Consider the following 23376-nt stretch of genomic DNA (forward strand, 5'->3'; position numbering starts at 1 on the left):
CCCAGGATCCTGGTACCTAGCAGCCTCCCAGATTCAGGCAGAAAGTTCCTGCTAGAAGCTGCTAGAAATCAAACCACCTTTTCTGGGACATACATAAAATCTCCTCTGGGAGCCTGAAGATGATTTTATGGGCTTCCTTATCAGGGCTGTGCAGAAACCGCAGGCACCAAGACAGACACTTTCTTAGTTAATCATTCAAATAGGAGGTCAGGTTACATTAAAATGATGGATCTGGGGCGGAAAAATACATTTGGATGCCCTCTATGGTCCCAACCTTTCTCCCCACAATCCCCTCACCTCAGATCCAGCCTGCTGCTTAAAGGTAGAAGTGAGGTTCAGATCCAGAGGAAGGCACTTGAGGGGGCTGTTAGCTCCCCGAGAGTGTGGGCTCCCTCATACCTGGAGTATGATGCCTGTGTTGACCTGTCTGTCCTCAGAGGGTCTGGAAGAGGACCTGGGAATGGGTGGATAGGGGGTTAAATGTACGCTAACTCAGATTCAAAGCTCTTAACCATCACGCTGTGTTGTCAAATGACACTTTGAGACCCGGTCTCCGGGTTCTCCCTCCACCCTCTCCACGCTGCCACATACCCTCTTCACCAGGTACAGAGAAGGTGGAGGCCTCTGCAGCTCAGATATTTCCTCCTACTGCTCTGCAGCCAGGGCTTGGGTGGAAGCCACACCCAGCAAGAACAGACCTAGGACAGCTGCTTGGCAGCCCGACTGTGCACATCATTTTCATGACCTCCTGCAGCTCAGCACAGCTCTGAACACCACCCAGTGGGCCACCATCAAATGTGAGGACATCCTGGAGGACAGGAGGACAAGCGAGTTGGGAAAATTACCTCTAAGAGACCAATGTTGAATCTCACCTGCCTCTGCCTTCCAGTTGGTGGCTCAGAAAGATTTATGGTGCTGCATACATGGGTCACTCTTGAGATCAAGGTTATAGATCTTGCAGCTGACAGGCCTCCTCAATCAGCGCTTCAGGAAAACTTCCACAGCTGATAAATGAGCTGTCTCTAAAGCCTCAGTGACAGGCTCCTAAAGGTCTTGCATTGCTTAGGATTTCTCATTCATCCTGCAGGAGAGACATCCACCCCTAATGCCAATATTGCAAAGAAGACAGCAGAGTGAGGCTCCGGGAGGAGCCTTCCCTGCCCTGTCCTGTCCCAGGGTGCCCACTCCCTATCCCCTCAGCAGTGCCAAGTGCACAGGGAGCACCATCAGCCCTCGATGATAAGGAGCCTTGCATATGGTTAGTGCTCAGCTAAGGTAATTTCAAGGGCAGAAGCAAGAGGATGGACACGCTGGAGGAGAGGGACTGGAGGAGAGGGAACCACATGGCATTTGAAACAGAAAGCTAATAAGAGCTTTGTAGCCAACACTGCTCATTGCCTACCCAATATCCCTGCTCCCCTTCTTTCTCCCAGGTGCAACTCTCAAGTTTGTTTGGAACAGCAATGTGCCCAGTTAAAAGCATTCACCTCCTCTGACTCCCTTGCAGCTGAGGGCACTGAAAGGAATCTAAGTGGTACTCTACTAGGGATTTCTGGAAAGCTCTTTCTTTCCTGTAACAGGCACCACCCCTTTTGCCTTCTTCTTTTTCTTGTCAAGCCTTTTTGCAGAAGCGGTAATACCTGTGGAGCATCCATCTTGCAACATGTTAAGGGGAGAAGAGCAAAAAGACAGAAAGACCTAGGATCCCGACAGAATCATGGAACTGCTGTGCCAGCCCTGGATCGCTTACCTCTGGACTCATGGTTATGTGAGCAAAATAAGCCACCCTTTGGTTAAGCCACTGGTGTCGTGTGGAGCAAAACACAATCTTAAGTGATAGAGTCCAAGCTCTGATTCTGGGAATCTGAATCTCTTTCTAGCCTCTTTCTCTGTCTGTAGAATGGGAATGTTAAGAGGAATAATCACTACCATTAATAAATTACCCACTCTGCATGTTACACATGCACCAGCCATTGCACTGAGAAAGGGCCCATTGTATACAATAGGTAGAAACCTACTGTACAAAAAACAGTACCTGCCCTGGACACCTCACTGGGCTTTTTTGAGAATCAAAAATTCCTTGAAATTCCTTAGGAACATAAACAGTTACACAAGTGCCACTAAATCCCACATTCTGTGGAGTCAGTGGGATCAAAGCCAGGAAGATTATGTACTCCTAGAGCCAGAAGTAAACTGGGGACACATGCCCTCAACCCCACGCAGGGGGAGGGAGGAGGGAGGAAACAAAAGGGACTTAAACACAGTTGTGCCAAATAGAAAGCAGCCAAGGAGCTGCGGGTAGACCAAGCTCCTTCTGCGCTGGTTTGCATAGGGGCCTCCTTCAGAAGGTGAACCCCAGGGATACCCCCAGACCAGACAAAACCCTGGGACAGAGAGCCCAGCTCTCTTCTTGTGTCTTTCCTCCCTCCACTTGCACTCCTAGCTCGTAGTGACCTGCGTGCTGTCAGGATGTCCTCTGCAGTCACTGCAGGAGACGGGGTCTCTTATTCAAGAAGCTGTTCTGCTAGGCGCAGGCTCCCTGGGGCCTCGAGTGTCTGCCTTCCATGTTTTTGGGCTTTGCCAAGTAATCTTCTCCACAAGCTCACGAAAGTGATGTCAGCATCCGTATTTTACCGTTGGAGGCACTGATGCTGAGAGGTAGACACTGGCTCGAGGCCACAGCATCACCTTTCCGGAGGCTGCATGTGAATCCGTGTCTCCTCTAACACTTCTGGTCTGAACCACTAGGCTGACTTGTCTTCTGCCGATTTAAGAAATGGTTCCCTCTCACTCCATCTCCCTCTGGGTCTCTGCGTCTGGATTTCTGTATGAGTGGCATCTCTGGTTGTGTGCGTGCACGTGTGCGTGTGCATGGGCACATACAGGCATCTTTCTCATGATGTTTCTCTCCCTGTCTCTTTGTGTGTCTCATTCTCTTCTTGCTCGGTGGGAATCTCACACCCCTTTCCCACGTGTCTATGAGTCTGTCCCCCGTTCTCTCTGGGTGCCCATGTTTCTCTCTCCTTCCCCACCCCAGCTCCCATTGGCACCCCATACTCTACCTGCTGTTTGCCACCATTTGAGTACTCCTCACATGCTTTTCTTCCTCTCCTGTGACTATTTCCCGAGTGCTGAGACAGGCATTGGAGATGCAGACAAAGTCTAGCACACCGTGTCCTCTGGGGGCTAAAAATCCACTTTTCCAAATCTGGGGAGGGATCTAGCCAAGAGGCCGCCACTTGTCCCTTGGGTCTCTCTAGCTTCGAGATGAGCCTGACCCCTCTGAGCTGTCCATCAGTCACCTGGAACTGGGCAGAACCACTCACATGCTGAAGGATCCTGCAACTGTACAGTTTGTTAACCAGAAGGGAGCCCAGGTCCCTGAGGAGGTGGATTTAAGAACTGCAGCCAAGGCAAGCCTCTAGGCACACTTACTAACAGGCTCACCTCCCATATGGTGAAGCCCAGCTCAGCAGGTTCTTTTACTCTTCAGATTGGACTCCTGGTGACCACAGTTACTCAAGAGGAGGAGCTGGAAAAGGGGCAAGGCAGAGCAGCCGACAGAAAATGTCCAGCCTCCAAAAGGCAACGCCACCTCCCTCAGAGGTTGTCACGGGGATTAAAGATCAAGTTCTAAAGCATTTAGCAGAGTGTCTGGTGTAAAATAAGTACATCATCAGATGTGGCTACTGCTACTATCATCACACTAATAAATATGATTATTTACCATTAATAGAAAACGGGGACATCGTTGGTCCAACTGGCCAGACAAGTTGGGCTTCGGTATTCTTCTTGAGCCATGTTGCACTTCACAAGGACGCCTAGGTGCTCCTTGGCACCTCCTCTTCCCCTCATTACCTCCTCAAGGCTGTAGCAACAGCTTTGACTTTGTCTGAGGACACGACCTCAGACAGCAACCAGTATCCTTGCTCCATCCCTCTGTACCACTGCTACCTCATGCAAGTTACCTAACCACTCTGCATTTCATATTTTCATTGGTGAAATGAAGACAATAATAGTAACTCAGAAGACCATGAGGAGAACTAAATGCGTTGAGAGAAGCCAAGCACTAAGAAAAGTGCCTGGCACATAATAAATACTCAATAAATAAATTTTGTTATTTCATATATGTTGATATTTTATAAACATTCAAAAGTTGTACAAATTTAATAAAATATAACTAACATTCATATACTTTATAATCAAAACATAACACCTGTAAAATCTCCAGGTCTTATAACAAACTTTAAAAAATAGATGTTTATTTGTAGCCAAATCTCTGTTTCCTCTTTCATGTGCCTGAGACCAGCCCACCCACCTGACATATCACTGGACAGTTGCCCACACCACCCAACACCTACTGAAGGGACTGGCCTCTCTGAGCCTCACTGAAGAAGGGCCTCATCTGAAGATACATGGGAATAAGTCTGTCCTTTTCATGTCTGAGATACAGTGGACAGTCTGGAGTATAGAAATTAAATACTGAGAAAAGTTTTCACAGTTCAGATTTTATTAAAATTAAAGTCACATAGAGTATGGGAAACTAGAACTTGATTCCTGTTAAAATAATACATTTGAGTAACAGTTTCTTCAGCTATCACTGTAACTGATGGAGCACATGATGAGCGTTCTTTTACAAGATATATGGTCTCTAACATCCTAGCAGAGAATACCAAAGCAAGGACCTTACGGATGCAATGTGTTAACAGGCTGTTAGTCATCAAGTCTGCCTGCCTATGGACAACCACATGGACAGAGCACCCACACAGACATACACATTCAGTGTCTTGAGTCTTCTTTCGAAGTATTTCCTACATCATATACAAATTAAACAAGAAGTCCAACAAGGGTCCTTTATTGCCACCATAAAGGGGGGGAAATAATTTTCAATCTCAAGCAGAGGCAAGAACATAGTACTAGGGCAATTTGTTTCTTCAAATGCCACAGTCACATGCATTCCTGCCTGGGTTGATGCCACACCCACACGTCACTCAGCCCCATGACAAAGGCTGTGCAGGGGCTACAAGGTTGTGATTATCCACTATGGAAGAAGTCTCTTCCATTCCCAAATGTCCAAAGTGCTGCTGGCTCACCTGCTTGGTCACACAGCACACACAGCACAGCTAAACATGAGGGGCTTAGGACTCTAAATAGTGCAAACACTTAAAAAAATAATAATACATTCCAACCTCCTTGCTTCTCCAGGCAAACAAAGCCTTAAAAACTCCAGCTTAGAATACGAGTTTGCTCAACCTCCCAACCTGATCCAACAAGGTGCAAATGGGGAGCATGGAGGCAATTCAAATGGCACCTGTCCCGATAATAATAAAAATAAAGATTTTTTTTTTAATGAGGCTAATGGCAGATAAATACACAAAGTAGAGCCTGGGAGTACAGACACAGCTCAAGAAACAAGTTTCAGGTGTAGTGTGAGCATCTGTAAAGCATATGCTAAACACATTCTTAAAGATCATGAAGAGTGACCCCTCATTTAAAGTTCACAGACAAGGTACTTCCAAAAGGGACATCATCCAGCAACAAAGGCCTTTAGCTGGTAGAAGCTTCAGAAGAACGAGGAGATCGAAAAGAATGAGGACTGGATTGCTGGACCTAGGAAACCCCTGGGAGTATGTACTGGAGGGCAGGGCTTTCTCTGGAGCGAAACCATGCCACAGTGCGCCCAGCTTAGTGCCAGGCAGTGACAGCCACCAGGAGATGGGCCAACCAGCCTCACCCCTACAGAGAAAGCCAACTCCAAAAAAAGTGGACAGGCAATCTAGATGGCTTAATTGCCAAGTCAGGCTAAACATTAGTCCCTAAGCAATTCAAGAAACACCAGTGACTGAGTTTTCTGGCACTCTCCCTTGAATATGGTCTGAGAAAGAGGACTCAAAGTCAAAGAGACTCATCTCTGGAGAACTACTGAAAAATCAGTTTTTGGAGAGTGGGAAACAAAGGGAAAATAGCTACAGCCATGAACTATGATAGTGAATGACTAATGGAACAGAACATTTCATCATCATGGATAATAAAAATCAATTCAAATATCCTAAAAAATTATCTTATAAAAATATCTACATTAAAATTTTAGCCTGAAAGCTTTAGCTTCAATTTTATAAAAAGGCAATCTTTGAAAGGATCTGGCTCAGGAATATACAAACATTACACAACAGATATCAAAGTAAGAGAGCTCAAAAAGCATGCTGGGGGATATTGCAACTGGTTTGTCATGAAAGAGAATTAAGTATTCTTATTGCATAGCAGAAAATGAGGTCACTGTCATTTGCATAATACTGCAACTTTTTAGAAAGAAAGATGCCATTAGGTACTTAGGAGAAAGAACTTTGGAATTCAGAGTCTGACTTCCGTGTTGTCCAAATCAGTATCCAAGTGGCGTCTAAGCTGCTTCTAACCTTGGGCTGCAATTCCATTTCATTACTGTGATCAGCTTTCAGATTTACCAGCGGCAAAGTTGCATTCACAAGCAGTTGGCAGCCACCCCGATGCGGGGGTGAAGGGTTCGCCTACCACATGGCCAGCACAGACTTGAAAACAAGTTTGTTGTGTCCACTAGAGAGAGAATCGTACCTGGTGATAAAGAGACAGCAGGTTTTAAATGGCATCTGTGGGCAGCCAGAGCAGACTGGCTTTTTGGTGGTGACATACCAGTGTTCTAGTCCCCGTGAGAAAGGACACTCGAGGATGAAATGAACATGGCCTCAGCGGTACTACCAGCAGGGGGCAGTGCTTCCGGAAAGGGAGATGGGAGGTGGAACCAATAGCAAAACTCCGAAAGCAGAAAACAGGGCTGGCTAGCTCTCAGGGAAGATGAAAAACATAATGTCCCCCACAAAAGCATGGAAGTCCAGCTCCTGGGTGTTGGGAAATGGGTGGGAAGTGCACCTTTAATCTGAAGTTGGGAGCTGTATGAATAGCACATATCGGACCCCAACCCCCAACCTCATCCCCACCGCACACCATAACAAAGTCCCAAACCTTCCTCTGACAGAGAGGAAGAACAATTGCAACAAACGCTCATTCCATCAGCTTCCAAGCCAGAGCCAGGCAGGGCTCTGAAACCAGCCATCTCCAGGGCCAGCTGAGAACACAGCACCCAACTGAAGGCATGCTTTGATTGCTTTAGAGACATTTCCTCCAGGCCCAACAAAGCTACTGGTAGTTTAGCCTCTTCCCAAAGCCGCTAAACATTCTGGATGCCTTGGTGCTGCTCTCCAAATGTCTCACTGAAATAACATCCGCTCAACATCGGAAGACATTTCTTCTTCAGGAAAGTTGAGTGTTTAGTGCACAAAAAATATACAGTAAATACACAAAGCAGCCAACCAGCTAGGGAGGCTAGTGGCTTCCTAACTGCAGGGGTGAGCTGGGGGGAAGCCAGTCTCCTGCAGTATCTGCTTGGAAGTACCCCAGGTATATCAGAAGTCTAACATCAGGTTTCAGAAAGCCCTTTGGCTCCTGTAAGTGGGCCCCAAATCAGGGAGGGTTAAACTCCAGCCCCCACGGTGTGACACAACTTTCCAGACACAAGGCCTTCCCTCCTGATGCCACAAATTCCAACATAAACGACTTGCTCCTTTAGGAAAGTCTTTCTTTCTTTCTTTCTTTCTTTCTTTCTTTCTTTCTTTCTTTCTTTCTTTCTTTCTTTTGTTTCTTTTTCTTTCTTTCTCTTTCTTTCTTTCTTTCTTTCTTTCTTTCTTTCTTTCTTTCTTTCCTTCCTTTTTCTTTTCTTTTTCTTTCTTTCAATGAAAATGATTCCATATGCCCTTAAATATCTGCCCCCTCCAGATGCTTGAAGTCCTGCCCTTAATTTTTACTTGTGAATTATCAAAGCTCTTATCAAGCTCCTCTTTTAAAATGTAAATATCCCTGAGAGAGATCACTCATCCAGGGCATTTACCACCATCTCCTCCCTCTCAGGAAAAACAAGGAGGGGAGGATTCCGAAGGATGGAGAAAGGGTACAGGCCCTGGAACAGGGGGAGAGCACAAGAAAAGGAAGATGAGGACATTGGACAGACTTGGCCAATTGACCACTGCCATCAAGTGCTGGGGGCCAGCCCCAGCTGATATATACTCCTTTGAAGTCATCCGTGTCCACCTAAATCACACATGACCCCACCCAAAGCAGGGGCAAAACTATCTCTGAGTTTGGAGGTAGGATGACCCTTTATTTATCCTCCAAACCAGAACACTTTTGAGAGTAAAATGGGATGCTGTGAATAATTTAAGCCTAGATAACCAGTATATATGGGGGTCTGTCCTATCACAGGAAAACTCAGAAATAGGATCCACTCAGACCATTTTAGGCAGGAACTACCTTACCACTTTGGTTTGTTGTTTTGTTTTTGTTTTTCATGTATATATAGATTTTTTTTTCTCCAGTGTCACTCAGGGCTTCTCCAAAGAGCTAGTTTTCCCAGCTGAAGAGACACAAACTCTCCTTAACCTGAATCCACACATCAAAGACCAGTGGCCCAAGGATTAGGCAGTTGTCATCTGCTTCCTGGAGCAGAGCCCAGGGAGGGGCTGGGGAACCCATCTGTTCCCAGTTCTAGCACAAAGAGGGCATGGTACAGATTCAAGAATGCCCAGCTCTTTTGCAGACAGTGCCAGTAGTCAAGGCCAGTATGTGGGCATGGTCAGGGCAATGCCCCTCTCACCAGTTGCTTCTGGACATTTCTGGCCTCCAGAAGACAGCAGCTTTAGTCATCTCAGGGTTCCCACGGGGCAAATCCAGAAGAGAGGTTTCTGTGATTTGATTTTTAGCATAGAAGGATCAGTAGTAAAGAAATCCAGTAGATTGTCACACATCCCCAACTTAGTGAAACACCATGGTCTACACACATACACACACACGCACATATACACACACTTCAGGTTCTCAGGTATTCCCATAGAAACACACATAAAAAGCCCAAAGGTGCTGGAGCTGTCAGGAACCCACTGCTCAGGGAGGAGGCAGGTCACCAGCCTTCACGCTGGACGCACTTTGCCACATTGCCACAGGGGAGGAGGGCACTTCAGGCTCCACCGCAGACTCTTGCAGCAAGTGGCCCCCCAGCATCATGGTGCTGCCGTTGTCAGTCACAGGCAGCACCCCTCCCCTCCCACACCTCCTGGCAGTGGGAGTTGGGGTCACAAGGGTTTGTGAATCACAGCAACACCTAAGATGAAGAGGAGAGAGAGTTAGAAACTTAGCTTCTCCAAAGTTATTCAGAGTCCCAAGGAGTTCATGAGTCCAAGCCATCCCAAGGGCCCCAGGCAAGGGAAAGGGGCATGTTTGTATCCAAACACGGAAGGGCCTGTGGACTCAGGCTGCCGGCCAGTGGCTGGCACTTTCCCACTCTCATGGCCAACTCCCAGCAAGATACTTGAACTCACAAGCACGGTCCTTCAACACCACAGGTTAGTGGTCTCCCACCCCCAGCCCCTGCATCATCACAGGTACACAGTTTCTATGGTAACAACTCCTTTCCCGATCCCAGGACTCAGCTGACCAACACTCAGCACCTTCACCAGACCCCCAGAGGCAGCTCCACAGATCTACATCTGTATCACTGTAAGAGAAGTGACAGTGATTCGTACCTACTTTTAGGAGACACTGAATATGAAGTGAAAAGAACACTGGACTGACTTCATGGAAGTAAGATAAACCGAATTCCACTTGTAGCTCTGCCACCACTCAAGCTGCACTCCGGCCTCAGGCAAGTCCATTTACCTCTTTAGGCTCAGCTCCCATACTATTTAAGGTCACCCAACTGAAAGACCCCTCTAAGGCTAAATTCTACTTGGAAAAACACTCCAGGGGTGCCTCAAAGCAGGGCTCAGTCGGTTAAGCTTCCAACTCTTGATTTCGGCTCAGGTCATGATCTCACAGTTCTTGGGATCAAGTGTCACATCAGGTTCTGTTGCTGACAGCTTGGAACCTGCGTGGGATTCTCTCTCTCTGCCCCTCCCCCACTCTCACACGTGATCTCTCTCAAAATAAATAAACTTAAAAAAAACCAAACCAGACATGTCTGTGTGTGTTAACGGTTTTAGCCAAGTTGAACCATCCTCCACAGCTAACTTTGTGAATCCACAGATGACCCTAGAATCTCTGTAATGTGGCAGATACCGTCGCTTGATTCATCCAACTTCCCTTCTCCATGCTGTCCTCTATTGTAGAGAATAGCACCGTACACACTCAGCTTCCCAGACTCCCTTGCAGCAGGAAGTGCCATGTGACCCAGTCCCGGCCAAGACCATTGTCAATGCACATCTGCCAGTGCTGCAGATGTGCCTGTGTCCCTTGTCCCACCTCAGAGGATGCTTACATAGGGCCCAAGGCAGCAGCGGCAACTACTGGTATAGCTGGCAAAAGAGAAAAGGGAGGAGAAACCTGGTTCTCCAACGACAGTCTGAGCCCCTTGGCCAGCCCTAGACTTCTTTCTGCCTAAGACAAATAACACGCCTTCCTTATTTAAGCAAGAACCTGTCAGTTTTTCTGATATCTGCAACTGAACAAAACCCTAATTTACAGGTAAGGTCTACTGGTACAGCGTAACTAGAGCCTCGCTTCAACATATTCCCATGGCTATAAAATCTGGTTGCAGATGAGATTGAGAGAACAATGCTAAAAGAAATGCCAGGATACCCATGTGGTGAGATTGTGCTAAGATATCCATTGCATATGAATTCTGGATAAAGGTGAAGGCAGAAAAGCTCTGAGGTGGGCAACAGCAGAGTCTCCAGACCCAGATGGGCTGCCTGACCCTGAGAACATCTTGCATGCACCTCAGGAATCTCTTTCATAATGCAGCGTTTTTTTTTTTAAAGTAGGTTCCTATATTGCTTTTTTATATAAACTTCTTTTGATTATAAAAGTAAAATATTCTCATTATGGGAAATTTGGAAAATGCAGAAGAACACAAGGAAAAGAAATTTTCTAATCCCTTCATACAAAAAGAATCACCATTTAAAAAATTTTCTTTATGTTTTTTTAATGTTTTTTGGACTATTTCCTGGCTTCTAAAAATAATCCTGATCATTTACCAAGGGGATGCTACGTGCCAGGGAAGGCACAGTACTAAGTGTTCCACGTATTACCGCACACAAGTTGTAAGAGATGTGGTATGATTTTATTCTCATTTTACAAATGAGAATACAAGAGGTTCACTCAGACCGATTACCCACCCCAGAGTCTCCAGGGCAAGTAGCAGAACTGGAACTCAAATTCAGATCTGATTCCAATATCCATTTTTTTAGGTGGTAGCTCTTCAAACGTCTGTGACCCCAGGACTACCTGAGTGAGCTCAAGTGGTACATACTTTGTGCATTCTCCCTTTTTAACCTAACAGTCTGTCACAAACATGTTCTTATGACATTAAGAACACTTCCACTGTAAAAATATTCCACAGTTTAACTACTTCCTGATGGCAGACACTAAGTAGCTCTCTGCCCTCTGCTATCATAAATAATACTCCAAACAATAATTATCCATAAATCTCTGCATTTCAGACCATTTCTTTAGATTCTTAAAAAAAAATGGATTCACTCAGTCAATGGACTTTAACACAAATTGCACGTTTGCTTGTATCCTTCTCACCTGCTTCTAGAGGGGACAGACAATAAAGGAGTGGACATGAAATATTCAGAACATATATGAAATTCTAACCACTTATACCTAAACCTTCCCCTCTCATTAAGGCCCAATAAGAGCCAAGGGAGGGTCCCTCACTGGCCTTGCTGCCTCGTACTCGAAAATGCCCTGGTCTTGCCACTACATTTTCTTTGAAAAGAAAATGAAAGTACTCGTTTTAATAATTAATCTTGAGAAAAGAATCACTCACTCTAAGACCAAAATAACTCTAGCATCTTTTATATTTAGTTGAGAAAAATCCTACACGAGGAAAAAAATAAATTAAGTTTGCTGCAATTGAGGACCTGTCTTGACAAAATGTGATAGGAGCCCCTTTAAGCCTGCATGGTACAATCTTCCTCTGCACAGAAATCCAAACAAGACAGAGTGATTGACCTTCTAATATAAAAAGGGAATAAGAATGCTGTTGGGAGTCGTGGGGTAGACTAAAGGAGATAGTGATTGTAGAATACGTAGGGTAATGCCTGGCATGTTCGTCTGTGCTCAGTCAATAACTGTTAGCCCTAACTATTCCACTTCCTGGAAGACGAGATACAAGGAGCAGGGCTACATGCCCCTGCCATCAGCAGTACCCACTGTGGTCCGACCTCCCAGGCCTCACCAAACCCATCACACACTCCCCAGGAATGAGCCTCTACATTGGCTTCATTCCTATTCCTCCCTCCAGCCTCATGCCCGGAATAGTTTCTCCCTCTCAGCTGGGGTAGTACAAAGGACATGGGCTCAGGAGTCAGACTGGAGTCTGAATTCTGACTTCGCCATTTTTTTTAAAACCATGTGGTCTTGGGCAGGTTCCTTAAGACTCTCCAAACCTCAATTTCATCATCTATAAAATGGAAAGATACAGTCCCATTCATCCAGAAGGTTCTTGAAAAGATGACAGCAAATGTACACGCTGTACCAAACACACTGCCCTGTGGTACAGGGAGGGAGAACCTGGCAAAGGGCAGCGAGCTGTATGATGGGAGCCCCCCCCCCAAAGTTTAATCATGCCCCATTTCCTCCAGGAAGTTGTCACCTGTTGTGTCCTAAAATATGTACAGCAGAGCACATTCCATTTAGAAGTTATGTGGACATCACCTTGTATGTCCTATTTCATGTAGACAGACCTTATCTTTCCAATTAAACTTGTGTAAGGCAAGAACTTACTTCTTACTCTATCTAGGAGCCCAGAAATGACAATGAAATTCTAAAACCTCTTACGACAAATCAGAGTAGTTGGAAGCGGCTCCCTGGAACACAGGTGTCAAAGAGAATTCTGGGGCTACCTTCAGGTTTGCTGGGGGAAAACAGTGCTAATTATGGGTATGTGTCATGGGCACAGAATGGAAGAGTGGTGGGTGACATGTGACAATTATCTGCCCTTTCTGGAGAAGGTGCTTAGTCCCAAGTTCAGCAAACTCACCTCCACCCCCAACGCACACCCTCTGCGCAGGGGTGGGGTGAGATGAGGGTGGAGTCGGAGTGAAGCGCACTGACCTGCGTAGCTCCGCCCCGTGCTCATGTTGGTTGGCAGCAGCGTCCATTTGTCGGTGACAGGGTTGTAGTACTCCACCGAAGCCAAATTGCAGGATCCATCATCCCCTCCAACCACATACAGGAGCCCATTCACTGCACACACCCCTGTGAACCAGAGGCCAGAGGAGACATTACAGCAGGAGTCACCAGTGATGGGAATGGATGGGAGACAGATCTGGATGGCCCTGGAGTTGCTCCTCCTCCCTTTCAAGGTAGCTCCACGAGCTAGTTCTTCGGTCTCATTGTGCTCAACCGAAGGACATGCTGACAACAGCCACTGGGCTCCGAGGATCCCCCTTTCTAAAAAGGGGGAATCACTGCTACATGTCCCATGGACAGTTCCTGGTCCCTGACCCTATCAGTACTTAGAGCTTACCAGGATGGGCCCCTCTCTACGGGAGCATTGCCTACTGGTGCATGCAGACCTCTCATGCCCAGACTAAGGGAACCTCACCCACAGTACTACTGCTCTGCTTCTAAGTTTTCCCTGATAAATGTTGTTAGATCCCTCTTGTGTGGCTATGGCTACGTCTGTGATGCCTTTGCACTACTTAAGTCTAAATCTACACAAAGCTCCCAGGGACCAGGCATCCCTCCTGCTCTGATCTCACCGAGGGCTGGTTTGAGGGCAAGGTCTCATGCAGCAGGGACTCAAGGGTAGGAAACTGTTATTTTGCTCATCAAGAGCTCAGTCAGTTAAGTGTCCAACTTTGGCTCAGGTCATAATCTCGCAGTTTGGGAGTTTGAGCCCATTGTCAGGCTCTACGCTGAAAGCTTGGAGCCTGGAGCCTGCTTCGGATTCTTTTGTCTCTCTTTCTCTCTGCCCCTCCCCTGCTCATGCTCTGTATCTCTCTCTCTCTCAAAAATAAATATTAAAAAAAAATTTTTTTAATTAAGAGGCCATAGTCCAACATACATGTCTTTTTTCAAAATGAGACTAAGGGGTTGGTGATGTTCAAAAAGTTGTAATTATAAGTATTGATGAAGATATATCTCAAACACTGGTGAGAAGATAAAACGTACCACTTTCCTGGATGGTAGTGAAAGCACGTATGCTCACTCAGGCTCAAAAATTTTACTTCTAGACTTTTATTCTAAAGAAATAATTTTAGATGTGTGCACTGATTAGCCAAAGGACCATTTGTAATAACAAAAGCGTTACTGATAGCAAAGATGGAAATAAATGTCCAACAGTAGATTAGTTATTCAAATTATGATATAGCCATTTAAAATATCATGTAAATATATTTCATGTTATAATAAGTTATTCATGGAAGATTTTAAAGTGGATTGGAAAAGGAGATTATAAAATAGCATCACAGTGTGATTCCACTTTTGCTATTAAAAAACAGAAATATCTGTATGTAAATGTGTACATATACACACATCTATTTTTGGACTCAAGACACACTAGCTGTGTTAGGTAATCCCTCGAGTGTCTATAATCTCTTGCTCATGTGGTTTAAGGCCAAGTGCCAAGTTACATCATGGCGGGCTTAGGCAATGGGCAAATTAATAACTCTCCTCTGTTTACACTTTCAACATGTGAGCTACAAATGAATTTAGCAAACTGGTAACTTGATATAAAGGAAATAAATCTGCCAGAAAGTCACCTAGTTGTCTTTCCAGCCTGGGAAGCTAAGCTAAGTCAACACTTTCATAGAGTAAAGAGGATAAAGTAAGGTATAATAACAAAGGACTCGAGCCAGGAGACAAAGTTGTCAAAGGAAATAGTTTAATAGGGATGTCAGGCTCCCGGAATAAAAATCTAAACCCTCTAAGATAAATCATTCCCACAGGAAAGAAAAGGGGAAGGGACAGAGAGACAGAAGCACAAAGCAAGGAAAATGGGAAGTGTTCCCACCAGAGAATGAATAAGGGGACTGGTTACCCCTAAAAGGAAGGAGATGGGTTTCAGGTGGGAAGTGAGGGGTTCTCAGAACCAGGTAGTGGCAAAGAAAAGATAGAAGCAAGCATCATTGCCTGACCATGTCCACACAGCCTTGTGCTTAGCTACCCAACAGAGCCATTGGACAGGGGGCTTTGACAGTAATCGGAGGGCTTGTCTGGGTCTGTGTCCATGTGTGCACAAAGTCATCACCCTTTGTTGGAAGAGGAAGAACCCCCTGCATCTACATAGGGGACCCTGTGGCTAGCTTTTGTGGTCCCTGGCTCTCCCCTCTCCCAGCCCAGAGCCTAGCTGGCAAAGGGATACTCCTGTGTGAGGTACAAGCTTGGGCCCAGGTTCTGGGAGTCTCTCCCTTCTGCTTTTCTTTTGGAGCTAGTGTTCACTCCCAAACCCCGCAAGGACAGAAGGAAAGAGCGGTCATATTACCTGCGTTGCGCCTGCACATGTTCATGTCCGCCACCTGCTTCCAGGTGTTTGTTCCAGGATCGTAAACTTCAACACTTTTCCTCACCAGGGGCCCGTCATGCCCGCCTGTGGCATACAGCTGTCCACTGAGGACCCCGACCCCTGAAAGGCAGAGTACAGTGTCCCAGCCTCAAGCTGGCTACCACGACCAGAAACCAGGAGGCCTGGCGTCCAGTCCTGGGCAACTGTCACCAGCAGGGTGACATGAGGAGTCCTGCTCTGTTCCCCTCGACCTCAGTGTCCTCATCCATAAAACAAATATGACACCCTACCTGCCTCCTACAACTGTCAATCTGAGAATTCCCTAAATACAAAGAGAAAATGACCCTGTATCTATTTAGAGAAACATAAATATACATACATATGTAACACGTATGTGACCATGTATGTATAAAATGGGGAGAGAGGGTTCCTATGCAAAGAAATAAAGTAAAAAAAAAAAAAAAGGCTGAAAGAAATCCTCCAAAACATTAGAAGAAGTTATCTCCAGACGGTAAAATTACATCTGTCCTCCCGTTGGCCTGTCTGTGTTGCCAAGTCTTCCTACTCGTATTCCTCAGCCTTCAATTATACTAGTTGAGTAAGAGGAGTTAAACCTGGCAACTAGCCGCGTAGCAGGTGCACTGCCATCATTACTGCGCAGACCTCCCTGCATGCCCCAAAGTAGAACCCGTCCTTTCTGCCACACACTCTCCTCTTATCTTGTAGAGGGACATTACATCACTCCCGATGTTGATAGGCCCGAGCTTGCTTCTAGCATGGCATCGTGTACAGGATTCAGTGTCTTCTTTTAAAACCCTTCAGTGCAGGTCACAGAAGGAAGGGGAGTGGAAACAGCAACAGACCTGGTGTCCGGGACACGTAGGTCTGGACGTGTGTCTCTAACTTGCTGCCGGGTGAAACTTCCCCTTTCCAGGCCTCAGTTCTCCCATTTGCAAAGCAACATGGCACACAGGCTACCTCGCCCCATGACAGGCTGCATCACAATCAGGTGGAGAGATTTTGAAAATATAGATTCCCAGGGCCTCCCTCCCAGAGACACTGGCTGGGACTCAGAAAAGGTACCTCAGGTGATTGGGATGTGCAGCCACGTGTCAGACCCAAAGACTCAATTTCTAGGATATAAACTTCACATGGACAAGGACCCTATACTATTCAGACTATTTCCCTGTGCCTGATGGTACTAGGTCCTTGTTTGAATGCCAAAATATGTAAAATCCCATCTAGCAATTATGCTGGTTGTGCTGGTGGTTCCTCACAGTTGCCCTAAACTAACAGCAGATGGTGGTGTTGTATCAACAATGGCTATCCAACGGACTTGGGTATAATGAAATTCAGTGTGTTCCAAAGCAGCCTCATCTGCCCCTCTCCCAGAACTAGCAGAGCCTGGGTTCCAGTCATGGCCTCTTTACCCTCCTCCAACCATCTGTGAGCACTGCTCACACACTCTTGAAAAAGAAAGCAGCATTCCAGGTCCTCAGGGTCTCCCCTGCCCTTCTACAGCCTCTTCCACAAATGTTCACACTGATGTCTCCTGGACCTAAAAGCCACCATGGCTCCCAGCACTTCAAAGGGCCAGAAGTAGCCAGAGGCCAAAGTCTGGTTCTTCAGCCACCAAAGAACACCCACCATGCAGGTTCTCAACTCCAGAGGTGAGGCTTCCCCTAATCTTAGGGATGTGAAGCATATAACAAAAGCTGACCTGGGAGCCTGAGGCCAGGGCTCTGACAGTAACTTGAGTCAAGAGTCCACCTCTGGGAGAGGGAGCATTCCCTAAACTGAGGTCACCCAGTGCCACGGCCAGTAGAGTTGCCACCATCCAGGGCCAGAGCAGCCCTAGTGAACTCCACACAGTAACAAGGCCTGGGCAGCCTGGCACAGATGGAGCAGTTCGCCTCCAGAGGCAGATCTATGGCAGATGGGGCCGGTCTGTGCTAGGGGCTCCACACAGGGCTGCCCCTCCACACTTGCTGCTTGAGATGCTCCTAGAAGCAGCCCCATGTCTCGGTGCCATTCCACTCCTCCTCAGCTGTCCCTACATCCTTGAGCTTTGAACTTGCTCTCACACCTAAAGTCACAGAAGATTCCTAGGAAGTACAAACAAGACTCTACCAAGACTCTCTAAACCAAAATTACTAAAAGAGCTCTAGGAAGGGAGAGGAACCATGATATGTGTGCATTGAACTAGCCCCTGGGGAACACCTACTGCAGCCCACTCATTTCACATCTGAGGAATCAGAAGCCAGAAAGGGGGAAGGGACTTGCTCAAAGTCACATGGCAAGTTCTAGCAGACTCAACACTAGAGCATAGGCCTCCTGACTTCCAGGCATTTGCTCCGTGTTCAAGGAGGGCCAACTTGTCAGAGTCAGCAAACACAATCTCACTAAAAGTAGTATTCCACATACAAATGCTTCTTAAATGGGACCATACACCTTTTTGTTTTCTAACTAGTGAGCACACAAAAGTTTTTGAATAATATTAAAATAGCATTAAGGAATGCTGAGCAAGTAGTCATGTGTTTGGAACTATAAAGTGAGAACACAATTTAGTCTTAAAAATACAATAAAGAAAAAAAATGCACACACAAAAAAGACCTTGAGGACATTATGCTAAGTAAAAGAAGACAGAGAAACACAAATAACATATGATGTCCACTTATATGTAGAGTCTTAAAAAAAAAATCAAAGCCCACAATACAGAGAACAGATTGATAGTTGCCAGGGGGAGGGCCAAACGGGTGAAAGGAGTAGAAATCCTGACTCTACCAGTTATATGACCTTGAGCAAATTACTCACCCCCGGTCAACTTACTTTCTGTTAAGTGGAATTTATGTTGTGTCTACCTTTTAGGGGCAGTGGTGAGGACTAAATAAATTGAAGGTGCTTATTAGGACAGCACCTGGCACGCAGCAAGCCTTCACTTTTCAGGGATGCAGTTATTTCCACAGAGATGGAAGGGATGATGGTGAAGAGAATATTCCCTGCGAGAGGTTAACATGTAAGTGCTTGTGTCGAGCTGGAAAGGTGCCAGTGGGAATACAGACGTTAAAAGCAAAGAATGGGAAGGTGAAGTAAGGAAGAATGTTCAACTGTTGGTCTCCGGACCCACCTGGGAGTGGATCAGACATAGCCTGCGCCCTGAGGCTCCTCGTACCTGCGCCACTGCGGCGGGTGCTCATGTCTGCCACATAGGTCCATTCATTGGTTGCTGGGTTGTACTGCTCCACGGTACTCAGGCACTGGCGGGAAGCCCCATCATAACCCCCGACAGCATACAGCTTCCCTGGAACAGACAAAGTGGTTGAGGGTGGTGGCAGGGACAGTGGCACAGAACTGGAGCTTGGCTGAAACTCCATCGTTAACCCACTGGGGCACCTTCATCGCCATGAAAGTTCAGGGCCCCTTTCCTCCAGAGGGACCACAAACCAGACTATGCATTCTTCACAATTCTGCCTTCTACTTCCTCTTAAGCCATGAGGCTCCTTAATGCAGTTCAGAGCATCTTTCTAAATAAGCACCCTAAATACCCAATGCAAAGCTATGGCCTGGCACCACTGTGGCTCAGCATATTCTTGCTAGCGAACTATATTAGATCTTCTCCAGAATAAGGCACCCAAGAAATAAAAAGCTAGTGGGGCCCAGCTACAGGCAGGCAGATTGACTTTTGGCTAATGGCTTACAACAGCAGACAAAACAAATATGAGAAGATATTCTTCAGTGAGAACCCAAACCGTGACTTTACCATACTTCGTGTGCTCCATCCACAATTCCAGCAAATGGAACATGTGGACGCAGCATGGTGTGTGCAATCTGGGCTGGGGTGGCTGGAATTCATCGATAGGCTCCTTTGTGATCTTTAAGCCATGCACAAGATCACTGAAACACCATTACGCATAAATAAAAATACCGTAAGTTGTTATCTAAAGGCATCATTTCTGCCTGGGGATGGACATATGAGGTTGGACGAGGGGCAGGAAATCAGCATTTCAGCTCCCCTAGAGCAGAGATTCAAACATGAAGGGTCTCTTCTTTCTCTTCCTCCCTCCCTCCCTTCTCTCTCTCTCTCTCTCTCTCTCTCTCTCTGTCTCTCCCTCCCCCCCCCCACGTGTGTGTGTGTGTGTGTGTGTGTGTGTGTGTGTGTGTGGTAGGGGCAGTCCTACCTCACCTAGGCCTAGGCCTCAGACCTATGGGGAGTAATGGAGTTATAATAAGGATCTCAAACACTAACTGTAGACTAAATAAACACTGCCAAATGCAAATCCACTTAATAGAGTTACTAACCAAATGAGGTGCTTTTTTTATTTTTGTCATTATGTGCTTTCCTGAGGGAGAAATACCAAAAATAAAACTACTATTTGGAAGTGTGCCATTTTTTTAAATTAGAAAGAAGCTCAAACTGCTGTCATATCAAATATAAAATTACTGGGGTGCCTGGTTGGCTCAGTCGGTTAAGCGTGTGACTTCAGCTCAGGTCATGATCTCACGGTTTGTGAGTTTGAGCCCCACATCGGGCTCTGCGCTAACAGCTCGGAGCCTGAAGCCTGCCTCGGATTCTGTGTCCCCCTCTCTCTCTGTTCCTCCACTGCTCACACTCTGTCTCTCTCTCAAAAATAAATAAACATTTACAAAAATGTTTTTAATTATTTATTCTTCTATCATTGAGGCTGGTTTTGTTTTCTGCCCCAGAGTCCTTTCCAGGGACCCTTCTAAGAAAAAAGGGACACGTCCTCCCCAGTTCTGCCCTTACGTAAGCCAGAGCACAGATTCCTGACCCAACAACTCTTCCAGGGTCCAGGCTGCTCCCATGACATAGGCTGGCCAAGATGCAACAACCTGCCCACCAGCTGCCCTCTGCTTGCCAAAACCTAAGTCATTCAGGTGTGGAGGAGATGCGGAGCTCCCGAGAACAACCCCAGTGTCATTCAGACCAGACAGCCATGACAGAGGACAGAGAGAGGGCAGGGAAGACTGTGACCATGTGGAGAGCCCTATCTCCAAGGCCACGGTGAAGCAGAGGCCCCTTAAAATCCTCCTGAAACATTCTCACCAAAGCTATGAGGAGGACACACTGCAGCCCCAAGGTGACCCACAGCCAAAGAGCTTCAAATTCAGAATGGACAAGATCAACAAATTCCCAGGCTGTCCCCTGTCTCAACAGGCACGCTACAAGACAGCACTTCCTCCACACACAGAACATGCTCACACAAGCCCTTGTCAAGGGGAGTATTTCAAATCACTACCATGAAGGCAACTTCTCTAACCTGCCATCAACCATCCTAACCTTGCATCAGCTGAAAAAATACCGACTCAAGGTTTCTCCTTGAGTCTATTAACAGGGACTTGCTATTTTTAACCCCTACACTATTGTTTAGTATTCCTGGCTGAGGAACAAGGGAGGAAATGGGAAGGTGGCTAGACAAAGCACTTATATTTGGCAGACAAATCAATTTCTGTTTCCACCAGGAGGATGAGATTGCAAGAAACATTTTATCTTGAGAGGAGGACAAAATCCTTGCACTCACCAAAATGACTTATTTAGTATGTTAGAATAATATACTTCTAAATGAAAATTTATGCAATACTGGTACAAACCAAGAAATGCAGTGAGAGAGAATATTTCTACTAATGTCTGTCTAATCACTGCACATTACACTCTCCCTAAAGCAAGTAAGTGTGTTCTTGTGGATGCATAGGAGATGGGGGGGGAGGGGCGGGGGCGGGGAGAGACAGAGACAGAGACAGAGAGAGAGGGAGAGAGAGAGAGAGAATGCCTGCGTACATGTCTAAATGCATATATTCCAGCTACATTCCCACTTCAGGAGAGATTAATGAATCAGTGTCATCCTATAAAGTATACCATTTTTTTTCCAAATAATACTCTATGCTTTAATACAGTGAATTCACACATATTTATAAAATCCCCATCAGCGTTTGCTAATGGTCTGAAAGAGTGTAGCACAATGGAAAGAGCACGGAGTTAGGAGTCAGAAGACCCAGGCTCAAGGACCAGCTGTGCTATTTACTAACGTTGGGCATATCACTTGCCCCTCTGGCACTTCATTTCCCCATGTGGAGAATGGAGAAAATCTAAGCCCTATCTCCTCCAAAAGGATTTGGGAAAAAAATTTATATATAAAAGAGCCATTTATAAACCACAGAGCCCTAACTGGGCCCCGGATCTCACTACTCTCACCTGCCTCACGCCACACACCTTTCCTGACTTGAGCAGGACTCTGCCACCAACCTGTCCTGCAGTGACAGTAATCAGACCTGGGAAAACATGCCCACCTCACTCGAGGCTCTGTTAATGTGTTAATGTTCAACATATAAATAGGAGGACCAAACTAATTAAATAAAATGAACCCTCACCCCACCACATTATACTCCTACATTCTATGTTGACTCTAGATTCCTCAACCTATAACACAACTGTTGATAAGTAGCCAAAGCAACAGGCTGGTGTCTCCCCTTAGGCTCCACTTACTCCCCCCAGTACACCTGGCCACCTGCTAGCATGAGCCAATAGCTGCACCCATCTGCGCCTTAACTTTCTTCATCTGTTCCATCAGGATCCCTGAACCTGACTCAGAGCAGTGATGGGAGGAATAGAGCCAGGGTGCTGGGACAAGACCTGTGGGCTGGGGCAGGGACGGGCCGCCGCCCACTGGTATTCCTTACCCTCCACGACACCCACACCCACGCTGCTCCGCCGTGTGTTCATTGGGGCCACGAAGAACCACTCGTTGGTCTTGTAGCTATAGGCTTCCACCGATGCTAGGCCTGGGAGACCAGAGACTTGTAAGATTTTTACTCATGAGGAGAGGTGAGGACTCATCTGGTGTGAGGCTGGGGGAAGGGTCAGAAACCTGGGGATATGGCTGAGTACCACCTCTACCTTGCCATGCAGCCTGGGGCACCTCCCTGATGCATGTCCTCAGTGTGTCTACCTGAGAGGACCACAAAGGCCTGACTCACGGTGGGCCACAAGTGGACATGGGGATACAACAGAACTGCCCTGCAAATGTAAATCATTACATCTACTGAATGGAGTAAAAAACCTGAGGTTGCCTCACTTGAACATGTTCTTTTCTCTTTTCTTCCTCTACCTAAGAAGCTAGAAAGCTGAGAACTTAGCGTCCCACAACCATTAGGGGTGACTCAGTCAAGAAGGCCTAAGAAGAAGTCTGATGGGCATTTCTGAAATAGCCTTTGTTTTTCTACACCAACCTGCTTGATGCTACCTGGAACACAAATGTGCTGGCTGGAGCTGTCACAGCCATCTTATGATCAGGAGGGTACAGCCAAGAGATGTTTAAAGAACCTTGGCCCCAGTATTCTTGAGCAAGTAGATGAAGTTAGCAACTGCCAACTCCGGGACGTCTTCCTTCATGGGTAAAACAAGATCTCTCATTTGTTTAAGCCACAGTTTAGTGAGGTTTTTCTACTCACAGCCAAAAGCAATTTCTAGAAGAAACAATGCCCCACTCTCTTTTTTTGTCTTTATTCTCAGATCCTACCCACTAGAGGCAGCCTCTCAAGGGGCTATAGACCCTAAAATATTATGACAGAGGCAAAGAGAAGAATTGGAAAGGTTACCAATTGGTAAGGACACAAATGAAAATTCAGAGAAGTAAAAAATACTGTTTTTCACATCCCTGGGGGCATTTCAGTGTTAACAGAGTTACTGTCTATAGAGACATCCACCTGGAGGTACAGGAAAGGTGAGATAATCTCTCCAAGTTCATGTCTACTAGTAGTTTCTGATTTGAGCTCTGAAGCAACACAGAAGCCAGGAGCAATGGAACGCACCTGTGGTGGCACAG

General features: G+C 46.3%; 1 protein-coding gene across 3 annotated transcripts in view; it reads right to left on the minus strand.

Annotated features, from left to right (window-relative positions):
- Positions 1 to 4492: 4492 nt before the first annotated feature.
- KLHL3 (kelch like family member 3) overlaps positions 4493 to 23376 on the minus strand; it is a 286330-nt gene continuing 267446 nt past the window's right edge. For all 3 annotated transcript variants that reach the window (XM_043588624.1, XM_043588615.1, XM_043588633.1), the window contains 5 exons: positions 22232 to 22333; positions 18708 to 18836; positions 15515 to 15655; positions 13141 to 13284; positions 4493 to 9184 (listed from right to left, as the gene is read on the minus strand). In XM_043588624.1, coding sequence (XP_043444559.1) covers positions 9156 to 9184; positions 13141 to 13284; positions 15515 to 15655; positions 18708 to 18836; positions 22232 to 22333 — 545 coding nt within the window. In that variant the 3' untranslated portion in view covers positions 4493 to 9155. The remainder of the gene's footprint in view (positions 9185 to 13140; positions 13285 to 15514; positions 15656 to 18707; positions 18837 to 22231; positions 22334 to 23376) is intronic.

This window comes from Prionailurus bengalensis, chromosome A1 (genome assembly GCF_016509475.1).
Source record: "Prionailurus bengalensis isolate Pbe53 chromosome A1, Fcat_Pben_1.1_paternal_pri, whole genome shotgun sequence".
Classification (NCBI taxonomy): domain Eukaryota; kingdom Metazoa; phylum Chordata; class Mammalia; order Carnivora; family Felidae; genus Prionailurus; species Prionailurus bengalensis.